The 21,785-nt window shown below is 53.6% G+C and overlaps 2 protein-coding genes across 2 annotated transcripts; one reads left to right on the top strand and one right to left on the bottom strand.

Annotated features, from left to right (window-relative positions):
- Positions 1–776: 776 nt before the first annotated feature.
- Positions 777–5,993, bottom strand: LOC121098333 (histone H4 transcription factor). Its single transcript, XM_040616208.1, has 9 exons — positions 5,645–5,993; positions 5,207–5,433; positions 4,887–4,998; positions 4,242–4,394; positions 3,606–3,683; positions 3,392–3,512; positions 3,147–3,285; positions 2,726–2,850; positions 777–2,111 (listed from the first exon to the last, which is right to left on the bottom strand). Exons 1-9 carry the CDS (start codon positions 5,805–5,807, stop codon positions 1,589–1,591), a joined length of 1,641 nt encoding a protein of 546 aa, XP_040472142.1. The 5' UTR covers positions 5,808–5,993; the 3' UTR covers positions 777–1,588.
- Positions 5,994–11,130: 5,137 nt separating this feature from the next.
- Positions 11,131–18,548, top strand: C16H11orf53 (chromosome 16 C11orf53 homolog). Its single transcript, XM_040616339.1, has 4 exons — positions 11,131–12,276; positions 16,480–16,522; positions 17,280–17,575; positions 18,147–18,548. The coding sequence occupies exons 1-4, from the start codon at positions 12,124–12,126 to the stop codon at positions 18,546–18,548; spliced, it is 894 nt and encodes a 297-aa protein (XP_040472273.1). The 5' UTR covers positions 11,131–12,123.
- The last annotated feature ends 3,237 nt before the right edge of the window (positions 18,549–21,785 follow it).

Genomic DNA, 21,785 nt, shown 5'->3' with positions numbered 1-21,785 from the left:
CACGGATCCAGCCCCCAGGAAACCTTCCCAAAACCTGCTGCAGGCAGCTCTGCCCACTTCATCCCTGCTCCTTACCCAGCCCCTAAGGGGCTGCTCTCATCACCTCGTCCCGAGGGCACGGCCACCAATCACACCCACAGTTTGCAATTAGAAAGCCAGCAGATGGCCGAGGGTTTAGTATAACGTGATTTCCTCCACTAACCTGGAATTCCAACATCTTTTGCTGAACTGCTTGAGAAAGAAAGCGAGGGGCGGAAAAAGGTCAGCGTCCCGCCCAGGAGATCAGCAAGGCAGCCCCCTGCCTCCGCTGGGGCACATCACCTCCACACCCAGGGCAGTGAGCACACAGTGTCACCCCAGGGACACCAGCTTCACACCCGTCCTCCTCCAAATAACTCAACAAAGGGCAAGCTGGCTCTGCTCACAAGCCCAGGCTCCTCTAGATTCAAAAAATGACATTGCAGGGCAGCTGACATTCACGCCCCGCAGGAGGCAGCAAAAAAAAAAAATCAAACTCCCATCAGGACAGCAGGGAACAAGAGTGCCAGAACTAAACCTGGCCTCCCAGTGCCACCTCTGGGGGTGCGGAACACCGCGCTCTCCAAATCAGTCGCCAGCTGCACCAAACGGCAGCACTCGGGACATGCCAAGAGATCCCGGCAGCTATCCAGTGCCCACCTCCCACACCGCAGGCTCAAGGCAACTCAGTCCCGTCCTCTCCTCACAATGTGCCACAGCTGGCAGGGATGGGGCCGAAGCAGACACCAGACACCGGGTGGCCTGGCAGCCTGACTTTTATTTGTCTTGCCAAAGTACACTTTGCCCAGCCAGCAGCCCAAACCCCAATGTGGGGAGGAAACCCAGGAAAGGACAAAAGCAGCAAGAAGCTCCCAAGCCCCCAGTGCCATGGGGCAGCAGTAGCCTGCAAGGGACAGCACCTGCAGCCCTCTCCCTGCAGCCACCGGTGCAGTGTAATGGCATCAGTGGCACAACCACCACCACCAGCACCGGCTGAATGACCTCGGAAAGATGATGTGCAGGGAAGTGCTGGCGAGGGCGGAAGGAGAACACGCCGCCCCTTGGAGAACAAAGTACGGCTGGGGGATAACAGGCCTGCAAAGGGTCACAGAGCCTCCCAGGGAAGAGGCTTTAGCCGCAGTGCCTGCTCAGCACACCATCCTGCCTGGGAGATCCTAGCTGAGGACCGAGGCTCAGCCAGGGCTGACGACTTAGCTGCACAGCAGCAGGGACCACGTCACCCGTGAGTGACCAGGATGGGGAGGCTGGTGTCAAGCTAAGGCCAGACCTCCTGGATGGCTGGGAGAGGCTTGCTAGTCCCTAATCCCTAAAAGGAGGAGCGAGACAGCTCCTCCAGCTCAGATCACTTGACCCACAACTGAAAGCAAGCTGCCCTTCCCCTCTCCCCGTGCTGACCCGAGCCAGCAGCCAGCGAGGCTGGGGCAGCTAAGCCAGCTGCAGGTAGGTGAAGACAAGCACAGCCCTCTCCCCCAAGCGCTCCCCAACTGCCCCCACCAGCCCATCCCACGGAGGCCCAAGTTTTCCTCATGCAGAGAGGCACGTGAGCACCTCACACGATCTGGATGCCCAGCTCCTCAGCCGTCTTCTGCAGACGGTCCATGACGTTCTCCTCCAGCTCCACAGCCAGCCCACCAGGTGCTGCCACCTGCTCCTCTGAGGATGTGCCGGCCATGACATAATACACAGTCTCACTCTCCCCGTGCTCGTTGGTCCGGTTCACCACACGGATGATGGGGTTGGCCAGGGTGCCTGGCTGTTGCTCCGATGACAGCGCTGCTCCTGGGAAGGCACTCGGCCGTGCTGGCTCAGGGTTGTCAGGAGAACAAGGGGCTGGACGCAGTGGGGCCACTGGCAGCTCAGTGATACTGTTCTCCACCACGGGAGCCTCTGCTGGGGCCTCCAGAATAATGCCCTGCAGGTTGCCCTCACCCTCAGACAGCACCACACACTCAGCTGAGCCATCCAGTGCCTCCCCCCGCTTCTCCCGGTCCTCCAGTAGCTGCTCTGTCAGCTCCACGCTCTCGTAACGTACCAGCTGCAGCCTCATGTAGCCATCCTCATGTTCCTTGTACCTGAGCAGAGACAGGCGGGGGTGATGGAGCCAGTCACACTGCAGCCCCCTCCCAAGAGACAGGTCTGAAGCAGCAGCCAAGGAAGGAGCCCTATATTCTAGGTTCCAATGCCCGGTGCTACACTGACAATACTGGGCAAGTAAGATAAAAACTCTTCAGCCCCTACCCCTAAAAGCACATCCACGGGGCAGCTCCTGAGCTCTCTGCCAGGCCCCTGTCGTTTCCCAAGCCCATCTCCTTCTACCACTCTGCTTCACTGAGTGTTTGAAGTCCCCCAGCTTTTAGGCTGGGGAAACCCTTTGGAGTTTCTTAGGGAAAATGCAGCAGAGGCGTGTGTCAAGAGGTCGATCTGCTCTAGAGTGGGACACCTGCACCTGGCCCCTGCCAAGCTCAGAAGTGTCCCGCCAGATGCAGCTGCGGTGGCACCACTGCTGTCTTGGCCTCTAACCTCTGATCCACTGCTGGAACTGTCACCCAGCACCGCCCTGTCGCTGTGCCAGACCCCACCGAACGCTTGCTGCTCAGTGCCTCCCAGCCACTGGGAAATGGGTCTGGAGCACAGACTGTCTCTTGCACTACAGAGGAGGTTGGGAAGAGGTAAGGACGGGCAGTACCTGAAGCGAGGATGCCCCGAGGGCCATCTGAACTGGTGTTTCTTCTTGAGGTGGACAGTGAGGTTGCTTCCACGTGTGAAGCACTTGTCACAGACATGGCACTTGTACCGGGGCTCTGAGTCACCCTGAAGGCAGAGAGAGGGATGTGAACACCCCATTCCCTGATGAGAGGGCCTGGTACCCACACATCTGCATGGAAGGAGGAACCAGGTTCTCTGAGAGGACTGACATGAGGTATCATTGCAGCAGTAAGAGAGGAATGCAACCTGACCTCACGTTCCTACAGCCCTGCTCAGCCTAGGCCACTTCACGTGCCTTTAGCTTTTTTCCCACATGCTTCTGTACAGCATACTGTACTTAGTGGTTCTCAGCCTCGCTGGGAGCGAGTACACGCCAGAACATCCCTCTGCTCCCTTCCCACCTCATGGACTTTCCGGTAGTGCAGTTTGATGGAGCAGAGGGAACGTGCAGTGAAGCTGCAAGACTCAAGCTCGCAGTGATAGGCTGGCTCCTTGCTGTGCGTGTCCAGATGTTTCCTCAGGTCAATGAGATTCTTGCAGCTAAAAGGAAATTATAAGGGAGCAAAGCTGAATACCGTGCACACACACACGCCTCCAGGTGCCTCTCTGTCACCAGTCTGGGAAGACGGAAAGCCCCAGTCCTCACCTGTAGTCACAGTAGTCACACTTGAACGGCCGCTCCTCACTGTGCCGAAAACGAATGTGATTGCGCAGAGAAGAGGGCAGCGGGCAGGTCATGTCACACAGAGGGCACTTGTAATAGTTCACTGTGTGAAAGAATGGGTGGAAAACATTATCACAAAGCAAGGGGGAGCACACACTCCTCAGCATCTCAGTTGGGAGAAGATGCCTTTACTAACCATGGTTCCTCATGTGGTCACGGAGCAGCCTCTCTGTGGCAAACCTCTTGGAGCAGAGAGAACACTGAAACCTCTGCTCTGCAGCATCGGGACCAGGAAGAAAGGGGCAGTGGCGGTGGTGGTGGTGAGAAAAGAGATCAAAGCAGAGAGAACAGCACAAAGAACAGCAAGCGAGAAAAAGAGGTAGTTACGGTGGAGCTGGGAACTCTTCTCTCCAGGCAGAGAGAGCAGACACTGACTACAAAGCCAAACAAAGAACTGCTTGCAAAGACTGATCTGCCTCCCTGTGCTGCCAGTGCACAAACTGGGGAGCAACCATCACACGCACACATCACCAGCACAGCATAAGGGAACTCAGCAAGCAAATCCCAGTGGTGCTGCAAGTGCCCAGCTGTCCCTACAGGACAAACACCTCTGGCTGCAGCACTGTGAGCCATGTGCGGCCTTGTCAGCCTCCAACCCTCCCGCGTCTGCAAGACGACACTTCCCAGAGATTCATCAGCGTCTGAGTTCCCAGCCATCAGAGAAGCCAGGCTGTTTCCAAGCACGCCTGTGCCCTTTGCTCGTAAAGAACAGGCAACGGCCCAACCAGAGGACTGCTCACAACCCACTCCTCCCCTGCCCGCAGGAGCTCACGGTCCAGTGCAGTCTGACGTCGAATGTGGTCAAAAAACTTGGTGTTGTTGGCGAACATCCCCCCGCAGGTAGGACAGGCCACCACCTTCTCCTGTGTGTGGCTGCGCAAGTGTTCCCGCAGTTTGCAGCGCCCCTTGAAGGTGCAATCACAGTCTAAACAAACAACAGAATGCCATTAACATCCTCCACACATGGGCCGTGATCCACAATCTGGCTGAACAGCAGGATTCTCGCTTTTGCTTTGACTAGCAACGATCAACTCCCTCCTCCAAAAAGCCCCCAGAGCAGGGTCACAGCAGGATGAGATCACTAGTCTACAGCTGTTGTGGGCCACCCCGCCCCTGTAAGTGGCTAAGACAATTGCACAAACACAAGAGAGAGAAATTACTGAAAGAAATAAACTGGAACCTTTTCTTCTAGGTACTAATTAAATATAAATGAAAAGTTCAATATGAAGCACTCAACTGGATCCCCTGAAGGAAACTCTACAGGAACATTTCACTGTTAGGACCATGCACACATATATTTTAAGTTCAAGATGCTCTCTCTGAAACTCTGCCAAGGAGCGCAGAGCTCTCCTGTACAACATTTGCAATCCAGCCCTGTGCACAGCTGTCTAGAGAGACCTTGCATGCACTCACTAACCTTTCCAGCCACAGAGGACCACATGGTTCTCCTTCCCTGCTGCCTTGTACTCCGAACAGAAGCTGTGATCCTCCACGTGCCGATAGAACCACTCGGGATTATCAAATGATCTCTGTTGAGGAGCAAGGACAGACAAAATGGGGTGAAGAGATCAGCATGAGCTGGCTCAGCCAGAACACAACGGATGCTTTCACCCAGGTACGAACAGAGCTGGCAGGCAGGCATGCAGGTGAGCTGCAGGACGGGAGCAGCTCTCCTTCCCTTGGCTGCCCCATCACAGGTAACATGTAGTAGAGTGAACCCGGGTCCCCTGCTCTCACCTCACAGTACTCCCACAGGCACAGAAAATTCTCCTGGATCTCAGGGATGATATTGCGGCTCTGGAAGTCCAGCTGGCAATGGCTCACGTCTGACTGGCTCTGCAGGGCCCGCAGCCCCCACTGCTTCAGCTTGGTGTGGTAGCAGTGGAAATAGACGTGGCGAATGAGGTCAGCTGAGCTCTCCGGGGAACAGAAACCGCATTCCTGCCACAAACACGTGTATTCCTCTGCAACACAAACAGGAAATACACAGGCCGTAAAGGTCTGATGGAAACTCTCCGAGTAAAGCTCAGGTTCCCGCAGAGAGCGAGAAACACCACGGATTTTTTGCCCCAAGGTTCCGCTCCTGCGCCCGGCAGCGCTCCTCAGGAGGAGGCCGATTCTCTCACAACGACCCACCTGGGGGAAAAAGGAGGGCTCCGGGCCCGGGCTCCTTACCGAGAGGGTCCACCTCGTCCCGCTGCTCCCCGGGAAGGTGCTGCTGCAGGTGCTGGGCTACGTGCTCGCAAAACTCCTCCATCTTCGAGGCCACGTAGGTGCACGCCTCCCACTCGCACTGCAGCACCAAGGCCCCCTTGCCACCGGCCTTGGCGGGCGGCATGGCCGGGCCCGCCGGCCCTGACGGGCAGGGCACAGACGCCGAGGGGCCCTCTCACCGTGGCGGCCACCCACCGGCCGAGGCGGGCCCGGGCGCTGTCGGGCAGGGCCCGGCGGGGCCGGGGCTGAGCCCCGGGGCCCGGTGGCGGGGCAGGGGGAGCCGCGCAACCCCGCCTCGCTCGCTCACCCGCCCCGCGCCCGCGCCCGCGCCTGCCCCGCCGGGGGGGCGCCGCAACCCAACGGACCGCGCCCGCCCGCCCAATAGCAGCCGGCCCCGCCGAGCCGCCGACCAATCGCCGCGCAGGACCCGGCCGCGGGCGTGCAGCGGTCGAGCGGGCCCGGCGGGAAGCGGCGCCGCCTCACCAGGGTTCCTGGGCGCTCGGGGCTGAGGCGCCGGCGGGACTGGGGCGCCTTTGGGACGGCGGAGCCCCTCTCCCGGGAGCCGGGACCACCCTGGTGGCGGAGGGGCCACACCTGGCGGCAGCGGAGCGTGAAGGCCGGCACAGGCCGCAGCAGTTCTCTCCGGTGCCTCCAGAACGTGTTCCCCGGCCGAAGGTGAGGGTCCGCTGCCGGCTGCAGCCGCTGCTCGGCGCCATGTAGGCCCCTTGCTCAGGCAGGAGAAGGCAGGTTGAAAGGAAAATCTGAATAAAACAAATACGCATTGAGCATTACATCTGCTTTTCCAGGCTTCTGTAACACAGGAGAGACACGGTCCTCAGGAATTTTGCTTTGGCACAGGTAAATGCCATGCTAAAACCAAAGAGATTGTACTAAATGTGCCACAAAATGTGGGTTGAATGTGCCAGCACACAATCTGCAGCTCCTGCCACACACACCGGCTCTCCTCTCTGATGGGAATGGAAAGCACATGACCAAATTCACTAAATTACAGAGAAAATCGGGGTCTGATGCTTTTTCAAATGAAAACATAGTATAAGATTTATCTCTCACCTAAAGGAAGGCTGGCTGAGTGTTTAGTTTATCTCTGTATTCTGCAGGATCTGTTGTTTTCAACATCATTATTTTCTGATCAGTACAGAAAACCCCTGGACCAGCTAGAAAGCTATTGGCTTGGATGGGGCCGGGATTCAGCTCGTCTATTCTAACCAAAGTGTATAAATATCCAGCACGGAAGACAGAGCTATCCGGGAAGCCTGCCAGGAGGCAGGTGGCAAGCAAAACCTGTTGGTGGGACTTGACACCTGCCCAGGCTCTCCCAACCTGCCTGGCACTCCCTGCCCATTCCATCACCTGTCTGCTGAACCCAAGGCACCTGCGGCTACCAGGACGGGGTGTCCAGGAACGGCCAGGACACAATAAGACTTGTTTCACACAAGAGAAAGTATATACATGGTGAAAGACTGTATATATGGGAGCTTGAGTCTTCCATGAGCTTGATTGTGTCATGTCCTCTTGGTCCCGAGCTTTGTGTCTGAGCTGGCAGAACACCCAAGTCATTCTGGAAATTAAGAATACTAGGAATTAGTAATGAACTATGCACAATTTATATAAAGAACAAAGTGCCCACGCTTTCGTTTGTCCAAGAGTTGACAAACATTCAGAGACCCTCATTACTGACTTTGAGGATGCACTAAATTCTTGAATCGGTGACGTAAAGAATGTACTAATTATCTTTAAAAAGACACCTGGTCCTAATGATATGAAGAAATTGTATGGAATAGGGACAATAAGTTAAGTGTAAATATATTTACTCAGAGAATGTAGGTATAGTAATTAGGTCATGTAACCATATAGTTTATGAAAGAAGGAGTCTTGTTTCTCTAACTTTAACAAGGGGCCTGTTTATAAGTTATCTAGAGGGAGCGACTAAAAGAAACAAGAATAAGAAACAGATGGTCGACAAGGACATAAATTAGCTCAGACCAATAAGAACACTGCAAACTTACAAGACCACCACATTCCAGGCAAAGGGTGAAAAGTACACCATGAGGAAGACCTACGGCCTTCCTCCCAAAGACCACTGCCCATGTCCCAGAGACCCCTGCCCACAATTCTTGGAAGAATTTGCACAAGCGAAGGACTGATAAGCTAATTAACATACGAAGTGAGAGTAGGTGGGTTTAAGTAGTGAATATGTATAGGCGTTAATTGAGTATTCATTGTTTTATTGTATGAAGTGAGATAATTCGTCACTTCAGGTGTGCATGACTTTGGTGGAGCAATCCCCCCATGCACCCAGCGCTGCTGAATAAAGATAACCTCCACTCTTGAAAATTGGTGACTGATTCTTTAAATCAGGAATTACAAAGGATGCTATTTCAGCTCTCCATTCCCCACTTGCCTTAATGGCCTGAGCAGATGCAGGCTTTGCCAGCTGCTGCTCTCTGTATTTTATTTTTCTTCTGAAGGAAAAGAATAATTACACTTAAAAAACTATAGCCTTCCCCAGGAAGGCAGTTCATATGACAGGCCAAATTAACCTCTGGGCCAACGCTGGGGAAAGGACGTGGAATTACAGAGAGGGACAGAGCTTACCTAATAGACCCGCAAGCTGGCAGCAGACTCCACAAGAGGAGAAATATTTAATTATGAGGAACATATTGGCGCCAGTCTTGTCCTGCTCATGTAAGACGAGCACAGCAATGCTGTGCACCAGCCCACCCTACTTGTACCAAAAAGCTCTCGAGAGTGTCTGCCTCATCACAGCCTGTCCTCACCATATTGATGGGTTGTGCTAGCCACCTTGCGGGGGAAATGGCACTCTTCCAGCAAGCGTGGATATGTTTCAGAACTACGATACGAGCGACGGTGCTTAAAGAAGAGTTTAAAGGCTTTATGCTGCTTCTTGGTTCAGATGTTGCAGAAACAGACTTGCTACCATTTGGAGGCTGGGAAGAGAGGAATGACTATAGCTAACCTGGCCCGGGGTCCCTTGAATCGGACTCCAGCAGCAGCGTAAGAACAGTTCCTTTCCTGGCTGCTGCTTCCCCTCCTGGCTGCTCAACTGGAGACCAACCTTAGACCTTCAGAAAGAGGACCTCTTGCTTGATAACAGAGAGCCAAACTCCAAACCATGCTCCCTGCCCCAGGAGCGTGCGGGTTTGCTAAAGGATGCTCCTGCCAGTCCCACGAGCATGCTGTCCATGGCTGAGTGTTACCCCTCTTCCCACAGATGCTAGCGGATGCCATGCAAAGCCTCACAGGGTTCACAGCGTCCAGATATCCAGTGTGAATTGTGTAATGCACAAGCTAGCCGGTGGGATCCCAGAGAGACACTACTACTCCGAGTAAGGTCTCCTGTGTGCATCTTCCACAGCACATGGGTATCTCACACTACACACAAGAAGATGCTCTTGTCCCAAGCCTTTTTTTCCCAACCTGTTTTTCCAGCCAGGTTCCTCACCTGTAAGGAGATGGCTCATCACTGCAAGAGTTACCAGCCTTTCACTGGAACTCAAGATTCTTCTGTCAGTAAACCGCAGTTTTCATCCATGAAATGTCAGCTCAGACAGGAAAGAGAGTCTTTGGGAAATGATCCACACTGACCATGCAAATTGGAGTGAAACACACATCAAGAGATTTGCATTTAAGCAAATCCCAAACAAGGTATCATGGAGACATCACTAAATTGCAGAAAACGTATTTCCATCAGGCTCAGCTGGAACTTTACCAGTGGAGTATGAGCACAGACCTCACTCTGCGCTGGGAAGCTCATGACGGATGGCCCTTCTCCAAAGTCCTGCAGAATCTGAGAGCTGGGACTTGTCAGCAGTGACAACAATGGAAACAGGTGAGTTCCAGCACCTTGACTTTTCTCACCATAAAGATGCATCATCTTGGAAATACTAGGGAAAGAACATACTGTGCTATCCTTGAGCTCATATTTTAAGAAAAAAAAAGTCAGAAGAATCATCTAAAATCAACATGTGGCATCTTTAATGTCCCAAGAATTTAGTAGTATCTATTAGCATGTTCCACCTTCTCTAGACTGAATTTATATTCCTTCACAATGCAATATTTTTCCAAAAGGCAGTTAGACCAAAGTGATGTGAAATATGATTTCATTTGCTTGAAAATTATATAAACTTAGGCCTAAATTAGCATTCCCTTCTCTGATGCTGCCAATAGCGAAGTTCTGTGGAGTTGCAACAGCTCAGCATCAGATCCTGCTGAATAACTCGCTGAAAGCAACAGGTTTGGTTACGTGAGGCTGGACGGCTAAGTTAAAGCCAGGGTTAGAGGACAGAGCTGTTACATCACGTACTTTTAAGAATTTGAGCAGAGGGCTAACTGTGGGTATATGAGTGAAGTCACTTCAATAGCACAGCACCCGCGTGTAAAAGTGAGAAGGTGTGGAAGTGTTTTTCTTTACGTCTTTAGACCATAGTAAAGAGGTCAGGAAAACAGGACAGCAGAAGTGCAGAGCATCAGACACTTGCTAGAAATGGTCACGGAGAAGCAAGGTCAGTTAACAAAAGAGAGGTTGTAAGACTTGGCAATATCAAACTACAGAATAAAAGAATAAAAGCTGCTCACAGCTTTTCCAGCGACACTATTTTAGAAATATCCCCATTCTGAAAATTAAACATGACTGCCTCCTTGGCATCAGTCCTTCTCCAGAAATTCTGTTCTGAATCAAAGCCTGGATGCAGCTAGCAAAGGCTGCACAAGTTATCACAGGTATCAAACCATACTGGAGCTCAATGAACTATGCTGTACAGTTCAGTTTTCTATCAAACAGCAACGCTGTTACCTCTAAAGGAATTCTCATGCAAAGATGTGAAGTTTTCAACGCAGAAATGTAGCTGTTTCTGACACTTACACCGGCTCTACCGCAGCTTTTGAGCTCCAGCTACATGTGCACGCTGGGTGCCCATGCTTCCAACTGCTCTCAGTAAAACAGTCCTAAGAAGGCACTATGGGAGGGAGATTTCTTCCTTGAGCCATGGAAATGAGAGCCTCACTGTACAGATTCTTCTCAGGTGCAAGAACTGATATCCATTTCTGTCTCTGTCCTGGCTCGTCCACAGATACTCGCTGGTTGGTGTGCAGAGTCAGCATTCACCTCTATTTTGATCATAAGATTTTTGGGGTACTGCCTCGTGCAATGCTTGCCTTGTGCCCAGTCTTGGCTGAAGTCTCTCCGATTGCTACTCAAACACCAAAACCAAGTTGCAGTTGCCCAAAATTGCAATTGCTGTGGCCCAACAGAAAACGTTTGGGGTAGCCCTAAGGCAGCACCGAGATTCTGTGTTGTTCAGATCCTCTCCTCTTCCCTTCCTAATCTCTGCACATGTATGTGCACCTGGGGACACAATGCCACATGCATGAAAGCGATAAATGGAGCCAAATGACACATCCTGAAAAGCAAAAGGGCAAAATGATAAATCACAATTTCAGAGATCAAACACATCAGCTGTAGAATGGCCGTTTGTGTTCTCTCAGGAGAGCACGGCTGAGTGTTTTCCAAGGGATTAGCTTCAAAGTTACCTTTTTCTCTGGCAGGTTGCAATGAAAGCCCGCACGGACGCTCCTCCCTGGTGCCACAGGTGCAAGCTCTCTGTTCTGGCAGGATAAAAGAGCTGTCCCTGGTATTGTACCTCATGCCTCTGTGCCCTCACTTGTGCCAAAGCGCCTGTACACAAGGCAGATCTCACAAAGCTTTATCTGGGCAGAGGAAGAGGACAGATGCCTCACACCAAAAGTCACACAGACCCAACGGACAGGTTGTGCTTTATTCCAGGCAGGTCAAGATAAAGAGAGCCAGGCATGCTATCAGCCTCTTGGGTGACTGTACCCCTTTTTGTGCTTTCCTCAACCTTGATAAAACAGAGTCCCCAAGTACCTGTCTGTATTTGCTGTTGATACAAAGCAGACTGAGCACTCAGCTCCTTTTCCTTTCCCCAGATCTGCACTGTGATTCACATCACCATTCAGAGGAGCTGCACCAACTGTCCAGGGTATTTCCACCTTTGCTACGCTGCGACCAAAGCTCACAGAGCTACGTGCTGAAAGCCAGCAACTCCAGCAGGGCAAGGAGGGGCTAAACCACAGCAGCTCTGCTGAAAGCAATAGGGGCTGTATGGTTAAACCAAATGTTGCTGGCCCAAAGGGGAAATGTAGGATCCCCCAAAACCATCTGGCAGCAAGGGAGCTGCAGGGAAACCACTTGGCACCCAGTACTGAAATACAGGGTAGGGCACCTCAGTCTTTGCTTTCTGCAAATGAGCAGCCCTCGCTGTTGGGCTCCCAAGGGATGATTTTGTATTAACAACAGCAGTCTTATATGCTTCCTTCCTAACTTGGTGGACAGAGACGATCGATTCGCTTCTTCCACAACAACCTCTTCCAGCTGCTCTATGCTTTCACTGAACTCCTCTAATGCTGGTTTCATTCCCTCAGTCCCTACAGATTTTGGCAAACGGGTGTACCAAGGAGTGCGAGTGAAACACACAGTCAAAGATCTTCTTGCTGAAAAACGATCCAGGCAGAGCAGTGGCTCCCGCTTCAGTGTAAGTCACTGCACTCCTCCTCCCCACCCCACCCCCCCCCCCCCCCCCCCCCCTTTTTTTTTTTAAACCAGAAAAGTCATGTCATTTAATCCCTGGGTTTAAAGACAGTTTACATTGATTTCAGGGCATTACCAATACTGACAGGGAATAGCAAAAACATTTGCAACACTAGTGTTTGCCCCAAAAGATCACAGATGGCTTCTTGGTTTGTTTGGTTTTTTGTTTTTTTTACATCTGTGAACCTTTGAGGAATTAAAGTTGGTTGTGTTTTTTTTTTTTTTTTAAGCAAATCAGTAATGCTAAATTTCTCATCCTTTCACATCCTCCATATGACACCTTTCCAAGGCAACTTCCTTTTTCACTAGCTACACTTGAACGACTCAGTGCCACAAAAATAGATGCTCTTCCCTGAATGTTGTGCTCCTTCCAGCTCATCTCTGGCATACTAGAGTGCCAGGGAAGATGCTGTGATGTTATGGTCTGGAAAGAGGCCAAGCATCACTTTGTAAAAGATGATTTATTCTTAAAGTGGTCCTACAGCAACAGAAAACCTAAGTCAAATTATAGTACACCACACAGTTTTTTCGCAATCACTAGCCAGAAAAGCGATGCAGTCCCCAGAAGAGGACACAATATTGCAGGTGCCAGCAAGCAGCATCCAGTGGCTCAGTGTGCCACCCCCCTGGGGCTCTAAGACGCACCTTTACCAAGCGGCAGCACTTCACTTCCAGGCTGACTGGGACCAATAGGGCCACTGACAGATGAGGAGATGCCATCAAGATGCTGAAAGATGCTGGGAACAGAGACCTGAGTTGCTACAAGCAGAATGCACATATTAGGAGCTTTGATGCTTCCCCCTCACCCCACCCCAGACCATTTGCTTCAGGCTTTCTGCCTCTAGTGAAACAAAAAGACCTCAGAGGGACTTGCGAGTATTTTTCTGGCTGTTGCTTTCATGGATATTAATTCTATGCAACAAAACAGTTGGAAGACCATCATGGGCATTACCAAACAAAGCAAGATCTAGCCATAGATATCTTCACAGCCTTCAGCTAATTCAGAGAGGCAGAAGACCCCCTGAGCCATGGGCAGTCACTGGAAAATACATGCTCCCACCAGTCAGGCTTTTAGGAAGGCTGTTTTGGGGAGCAGCAGGAAGCAACTGCTGTGTTTGCACTCACTGAGAAAACAGATCCTGGCTGATGACTATCATGCCTTACCTGCTCCCTTTCTGGAGGCGGAAATTTCAACAGTTGCAATCCAAAGCCCTAAGGAACTGTAAAACACTTGCTGCTTGCTTTATTGCCCTTTGCTTTGTATTCCAAAGCTTAGCAGTTGTGTGCGTCTCTAATGCAAAATCAGCCCTGTTGCTAATTCCCTATGAGAGACGAAAAATTATTGTGCAGGGCAAACATCCGTATTTGCTCGAACGTATCATGAAAAGAACAGCTGTAAGTGCAGCTCTGTTTATCTGACATAATATAATCCAGAATCAAAGCAAATGGCAGATAACTGAACACCCCTTTGTATATTTATGATGCAGTGTAATTTAGCTGCATCTTTTGTTCGAACGTGATCTTTGCTCCAAAATCAGTAAGCCTTTGTTGTGCAAGGGGAGGTCTGTGGAGGAGATCTGTGCTGCTAAGGAAAGGTCATCGCTCATCAAAGCTGAGCTGCTGGGCTGTTCACGGAGGCAGCGGAACAGCCAGGCCCTGCACACATCAAACGATAGGAAAGCAGCATGTACGTACTGCGATGAAACCCACACAATTTGGGCTTCTGAGCTCCCAACAACACAGGGCAGAAGGGCTCGGTCCAGGGCTTTAGGGAGGGTCTGACCTTTCCCCCTTTGGCTCACCCACCACGTAGGCAGGAACCAGCAGTTACCCTCTGCACGATAAAAGGATTACCTCTTCTCGCAGGGGGGGAAAACGGATGGGGACACGGGTGGAGCACTACGCCCAGCAGCATGTGGAGGCCAGGAACAGATCATTCAGCAAGCTGGCCGTCGGCAGCAAACCAGTGGGGTGCCTCGTCCAGACTAAGCTTTGCTTTTATTGTTAATTTTTGTCACTTCAGCTGCTGTACTACAGGCTGGGCCCAGAGAGGAGATACACTGAAACCAAAGTATGGTGCTCTCTGACCCCCATTACAGGGCCAGGCCATTATTTTGACCTGGATCCTTACATTTAGTGCCCTGCCCGAGGCAGCCTTGTAGCTGAACAACATTCCTGGGTTACGAAGGCAGCGAAGCAACACAGCTCTCTGGAGGACCCCCAGCCAGGATCTCTGCCCCACCACCGTGTGCGAGGCAGGCTGAGACCAAGCTTATCAATAACTGAACGTGCTGTGGGCTGAAGTGATGCTAAACAGACACCGATGTGTTGCAGAAGATCCAGCTACCCCAGTGCTACAGCACTGTAAGGAAGTAATGCAAGGAGGAAATGAACTAATGGGCTTCAATTAAGCCGAGCCATTCATCGCCTGATAAGGAGCCAGGAGGCAAGTGGAATGTTGGTCTCTGCAAGTACCTGGGTGCCTGTGCCGGGGGAGGCCAAAGCAGCAGATGCTGCAGAGGCTCTAGGAATTTAATTAAGGCAAGTGAAGCCCTGGCAGCTAATTCAGCTCTGAGGCTATCCATCACAGGTGTGTGCGAGAGGACCTGCCGCCTGTGACACAGTCAGATAGTTTCACTGGCTGTTGAACAGCCAGGATCAAAGATGAGCTTGGTAATTTGAAATGCTCCATACCAGAGGCTGGCAGCTGTGCTCAGGGACCTTCCTGTCCCTCCAGCAAAGCATCCCAGCTCTCATCACTGCAGCCCAACCTGTAGACAGCGTCTGTGCTACCTGCACCTCCTAACTCAACGTTTTCCTCAAACACAATATTAGGGCTGCCAGGTGACAGTTAAGACTGGGGTCTAAACACTAGCGCAGAGGCCTGCACCGTTACTTTCAAAGAGGTTCCTCCTCTGCGAATGCAACACGAGCTGCGTAAAGGATAAGATGGCCATGGGCAGGCAGAGCAGGTGGTGGGATAAAACCCTCGAACCAGGAGAAGGTATTACTAAAGTGACCTGGATGCTGAGGGAGGGGTGTCTGCTGAGACCAGATTTGCATGTGGAGGCTTTAGCTTTGCAGGGCAGCGTGTATCACCAGCTACGGTCCTCACCGAGGTCTGCAGCTGAAAATGGCCCAGCTGGAGACAGGTGCAAGCCCCGGCCCTGACCCTGCAACGTGAACACTCTCATCTACCCGCGAGCCAAAGGGCTCCTTCCTGACACCTCCTCTCGCTCCCACAGCCCCTGTGACTTGTGTGGGCTCAGAGCTCATTTTCATGACGGAGCAGGGAGCAGCTGCAAACCTCCCTCAGCATTAAAAGGAAGTCCTAGCACTGGCAAATTTAATTCAAATCTAAACCTCTAAATTTGGTTGCTTGCTATGGCAGGAACCTCCTGTTTGTGCTATGCAAACCGAAAATAGCATGGCACCGCCGCTGGCCAGAGCGACAGCGCGGCTGAAGTAAATGCAGCTGTGGGCACTGCATTTCTGCTGCGTGGGTTCAGTGGTCCAGAAACAGAACTTGGTGAAATTGTGTGTCTGAGCTCTGCAGATGCCGTTGCCACGGTGCTTTGTAAGGAATTAACCTCTGCGAGCACCAGGGTCACTCGGTGCTAATTCTCCCTTGCCTAGGGACCGAGAGGAGGTTATTATTAGCGGTATTGCTGTGGCACCCAAATAGGCCTTCTACACACAGCCTGCTTGGCCGGCTAGAATGGGCCAGCTAAAGCGGCTCTGTGGCAAGTAGATGCAGCGCAGGAGAGCTGAGCTAGAACGTGGGCAGTGCAGAGCCCTGCCAAGAGCTCAGACACCATCTTATTGAGACCTCTTTTGTGCCAACACCGAAATCACTGCGGAGTGTTACGCCTGCGTCAAGGGTCCCTGCCAGTTATCAAAAAGAAGCCAGTTATCTTGATACTTCTACTGTTATCCGCTCTACACAAGACCTTCAAAATCTGTTCTTAGCCTCTATCTGCTAATACCTCAGAGGCCCCAGGCTTAAAATCTCATAAAGCTCTTCACACTGATAGCACCGAGGCTCAAATAGTGTGTCTGAATTACACTGACACCTTCCCACGCTCTGATCTTACAGAGCTGCCGTGCTTTGAAAAGACATTTTTTAACATATCTTTATCTTTTGCAGGGCAGCACCAGCACACCGCAGTCACCGTTTGTCCAAATGCCAGGTGAGGTTTTCCCCCACCAGTAAATAGCTTCCACGCGGGTGGGACAGTTGGCACTGATGCTTCTCCAAAGGACATGAAGCGAGCAAAGGACCGCTGGGGCAGGGCCACCCCTCAGAGAGGGGGTCCAGGAGGAAAGTAATTGAAAGAGTCAAAACAGGAGCAGCAGTAATAAGAGAAAGACCCCTGTAACCTGGTATGAAATTCCCAAAGAGGGGAAAGAGAGGTAATTAAAGCAGTTCCCACCTCTTTTGATAGTGGCGCCATGCAGAACCCTGTCTTTTCCCTTTGCATCTTCCAGTTTTCCCTGGAGCTGAAGAGAGAAAGTAGGAAACAGGAGCTGCTGACCTGTTTTGTTGCTTGAGCTCTTGAGCAGGGAAAGAGGAGTGAGGCTGGAACAGATGGCAGGTGGTTTTGCAGCTGTGACCCCATCCTCCTCCACAAGGGCTGTAGCAGAGCACGGAAGAAGCAAAGGCTGGCAAAACCAACCTCAACCTCCCCCAGGCCCATGCTAGAAGCTTCCCAAAATACATTTGGCTTGCTGCGGATGGAGGTCGTCAGCTGGATCAGGGATGTCTGAGGTGCTAAAAGCACTTGGGCTGACACACCTGTTTCAGGAGAGGCTTGACTCCTGCCCTGGGTGATGCTAGAGGGAAAAGGGCTCTCCTTTGCACCTGCAGAGGTACCCGTAGCGCTGTGGCTCCCCAGGTGCTGCTGTTACAGTTTCCCTTTAGCCAACCTCTTTTTCTGACCACCACAGGCTTACCTACCATGGCTGGTTACTGCGGCGTCAGGAGATCCTTCACAACTGAGTTGGATTTCCACAACACAAAGCAGTTTGTCAGCGATGTCTGCTTGTCCCCTCTAGGGTCCAAGCCTTTCTCGTGCGATTCCTCTGCCACTCAGGGCTACCCGGCACTTCTGGACCCATATCTCACCGACCAATACGGGGATTACCGTGCTACTCCCCTCACAGCTGGTACCAGCTCCTTCTTCAGCCCTTCTGTGCCCCCTCTCCTGCCATCCTTCCCTAATGACACAGCGCACTTCCTACTAGTGAGTGAGCCTATGGCTGTCAGTCACCCGATGAAAGATCACCCAACCTAAAGCCGGGGCTAGGTCCGGGGGACTCGTGCGGGAGGGACGTGCCTGTTGCAGGAGGCAGCCACGGCAGAGCACGCAGCAGTGGGGCAGGGCTGAGGGGGAACGTTTTTTTCTCTTTGATCCCATCCTCTGTCTAATTGTGCCCTCTTCCTGTTGGAGACCAGCTCCTAGGTTAACAACCTTCCCTGCTCCCCAAAGCAACTACTCCATTAAGCTCCTTGGGTTTTTGGCTCCACGCTGTTGCCTGTCCCCATCCCTGCTGCTCCCACGGAGCCAGCCCCATTCACACCCCCAGGCCCTGCCGGGTCAGGGCTGCTCAATCCCACTGGGAGCCTGTTCCAGGCCTTTCCCGCTACTGGCAGCACGGATGTTTCCTTTCGACAGTTTTAACACCAAATACTGCCCTAGAGCAACAGAAACCCTTGTGAGTGCTCCCAGCTAGGCTCTGGGATATGCCATCACCACCAGGACAAGCTTTTATTCTTAAGGGTCTTTCTTGCCTTCTCTCCCCACTGCCGTGCAGAGGGAGCCCTGGGAGCAGACCTCACCCGACAGCTTCAACCAGCCGGACGGGGTGTGCTCAGACCCTCTGCAAGCACTGCCCGCTAGCGCCAGCTGCCTCTCCTCACACGAGTCCGGAGGCGTTTCTCCATACCGAAGCTCAGGTTGGACCCCAGCCATCCCCGGAGCCCAGCCCTACCCTCTGCATCCCCTTGAAGATGTCCACTACACCCCCAGCTACGCTGCCACCTCACCCTACTCCTTCCCACCCTTCATTTCTGTGGCAAACGAGCTTACCTCCAGGATGAGCCACCTCTCGGCAGAGCAGTCCTCGGAGACGCCACCCCTTCATGATAACTCTGCCTGGGCAAAAGAGGATGGAAGTCCCATCTGGGGGACTTACGAAGGCCGGAGAACTTACTGATAAGAGGTAATAGCTGGAGAAAAAGAAAAATGGATCATTACTGCAGCAAATTAATTACTTGCACGCTTTTTCCTACAGCTGGTCCTTCAAACAGAGGATGCTAACAACATGCAATGCTTTATGCTCTGGTTAGAAACACAATCACTTGGAATCACATTAGAAATACAATCTTATAGCTTATATTTTATACATATATTTTTTATATATATATATATAAGCTTATAATAGCTTATAGTGATGCCTTCTAGTGCCTTATAAAAGTCATTGCTCACAGTACCACTGTGCTACAAGTGAAATACATGGCCTGGAAAATATCTGCATTCTATGGGCCTTTCCTACAAACAAGGATGCCAGGAACTTCTTCTCGGATGCTGAGAAAACAGGTTGCTCTAAACCCTAAACTACATCTACAGAGCAGTATTACCAGAAGAGGTTTGGGAAGGCTGGGGAGCAGGTGGGGGCTGAGGGAAGCCCTCGTTAATCACACTGTCTGTATAACAGCATCTGGTCACCCAGCAGCGTAAACGTGCGTCCCCAACGCTAGCCTGCTGTGCACGTGCCATCGTCTTGGGCAGCAGCTGCGGCCAGGGTAGCCGAAGTGTGGCACGTTTGAGCCCACCGCACAGAAGGCTACAACCAGATAAAGCCCCCCACACTGCGCCAGGGCTTGGCAGACAGCTTAGGGCGCTGGCAGGGGTGGCTGGGGCACTGTGCTGTCCGCTGATGTGCGCCCAAGGAAGCCTCGCCATCGCCATCGCCATCGCCATCACCATCGCCATCGCCATCGCCATCGCCATCCCTCCCCCCTGCAATGCGCAGAGCACATCGTCCCGCATTTCCCTCTCGCCCCGAGGAAACCAGGGAGCTGTTCGCCCTCAGTGCCAGCCCCTGGGCAGAATGGCCCCGGGGGGGCTGTGACTGGGACCCGGGCTGACGTGGAGCCCCAGCCCCAGCCCCACGGCCACTAGAGGTAGCTCTGCACACGCAGACACGCGCGGAGGTGGCCGCTCTCCCGTGCAGCCACCGCAGGCAGCGGTGCAGCATCCCCCAGCCTGGCACCCACCGGCAAAACCTCGCTGAGGAGCAACAGGAGCTTTCCAGGGCCTGGGGGTGTGTAGTGATGAGATGTTTAAGGCCCTCCTTGCCTTTTCTCCTCAAATCCTGGGGCTGATGGGGCACTCGGAGCCTTCTCGGCGCCCTCCAGGGATCGTAAATGGCACCGGGGTGGCAGGATCGGGCCCAGAGCATCGCTCCGTGCCATGCTGCCTGCAGGCACCTCTCTGGGGGGGAGCGTGGGCCGGGGGCGCAGCGCTGCACCGAGAAGCGGGCAGCAATGCCAGGCCCCTGTAAGCAACGCTGCAGAGCTGCAAGGGAGCCAGGCCAGTCCTCCGCACAAAGCCCGAGCTCTCACAGCCATTACCGCTCAGCACCACCCCGGCACCCTCACCCTGCAGCCCAGGGACCTCCCTGCACCTCGGTGCGCTCACAGCAGCCGTGAGCCCTTTGCTCAGCCCACACCTGGCAGACACCACCTCCCCGGCTGTTCAGGCACCTGCAAACCATCCAGGGCACGTTCTGCCTTCAGCGGATGGAACGAGCGCTCTTGGGGGTCTCGGCAGCTGCCCCAAAAGGGAAGGCTCTGAGCAGGCTGCCCTGGTATAGACATACCCCCAGCCCCCTCCAGCACAGCTGAGAAGCAGCTGCAAGAGCTGGAGCACCAGCAGCCCTGGTGCAACATGCCCAGCAGCGCTTGTCCATGTCTTCAGGGGTCCAGCACAGCCCCGCAGGGGTCTGCAGCCCACTGCAGCAGCAAGTGGTGGGGACAGGGTGCCCACCTGCGGGTCTCACTGCGGTGGCCCTGGAGCCATCCCAGGGCCACAGCTGCAGGCGAGCCCCAGCCACAGTGCACAGCTCGCCTCTGCACCCTGCCCAGCCTCCCCTGGGGGCCAAGCCCCTGGAGCCCCAGCCCCTTGGCCGGCCGGGAGCACCCAGCTCCAGTTCTGGCTGGCCTGGGGTCCCACGCGAAGCTTCCTGATTCCCCAGCCTCGTCCAGACCTGCTCAGAAAAGCAAACTCCAGCGGCTCCTCTCCGTGCCTCCCAGCTCGCCTCTGCCCACCCCCAGGGTCGCACCCTTCTTTTTGCTGGCCGGGCCGTGGGGGGGCAGGGAAGGCTCAGCCCAGGGAAGGGGCCAGCAGCCGGGGCTGCTCTGCACCCAGGCGAAGCCGTCGCTGCCCCTCTTGTGGTCCATGGGCACCACAGGCTCCTGCGATGGCACGCATGGAGCATCCCGGCGTGGCACGGCTCAGCCAGAGCTGCTCCCCTGACCACGGGCCAGGGCAGGGCAAGGGACCCCCAAGCATCTCGGGGTGTCTGCAGCTCTCCCTGCCCCACATCCAGCCCCCGTGCCCCCAAACCTGATGCCTGCATGAGCCCGCAGCCATCTTTCACACCGCAACTAACACTGCCAGGCTGAATCGCTGCCTGGAGCTGCTGCTGGACTAAGTGACAAAGGAGTCACCATCAGCTGTCCCCGCTGCACCTTCTTCGAGGGCCTTGCATGGATGGGGACCCCAGGGTCAGCCTGCCTGTATTCCCACCAGGCACTGAGGGAGAAGCAGGGGCAGCAGTTTTTGGGGCTGTCTTGAAAGTGTTTGACCCACTCTGGGATTTGGCTCTTAACCAAGGCAGGGTCTCCGAGAGCCTGGAAATGCTCGGGAACCCAGGACGTGCAGGGACACCCTGAGCACGGATGCTCTGTGTGTCCTTTAAGGCGTACGGCTCGGGAGCTGAGCAGCCTGCGCGCTCCGCTCTGCGGGCTCTGGTTACAGAAGTAAACATTACCCCGGCTCCTGGGGGTGCCAGCCCCCCCGCACGGCATCCGCAGCCTCGCCGGGCTCTACCCACCCGCCACCGACGCGGGAAGCAACACAAGGGCTTCAGGTCCCACACCGCTTAGCACAGGTGGGCCTGTGCAGCCCCTGTGACCCCCGCTCTGCAATTCCCACAGCATGCTCCTCCTTGCTGCATCGCAGGCGGTGGGGAGAGGGCTGCTCTCCAGAGGGACCCGTGGGCAGCATCCCTGCGGCTGCAAGGCTCGGCCTGCCGGGAGCCCATTGCCACGCAAGGAACGGCGCCGCCGCTGTGACCGCTCCTCACAGAAATCCGGCGTATTTGTTCAACTTAAAGGAAAAGATTCAGCGGCAACAATAGCCAAACCGAAGTGCTGGTAGATTATTA

This window comes from Falco naumanni, chromosome 16 (genome assembly GCF_017639655.2).
Source record: "Falco naumanni isolate bFalNau1 chromosome 16, bFalNau1.pat, whole genome shotgun sequence".
Classification (NCBI taxonomy): Eukaryota; Metazoa; Chordata; class Aves; order Falconiformes; family Falconidae; genus Falco; species Falco naumanni.
The sequence above is the reverse complement of the archived record's forward strand: the minus strand, read 5'-3'. Positions and strand labels throughout refer to the sequence as shown.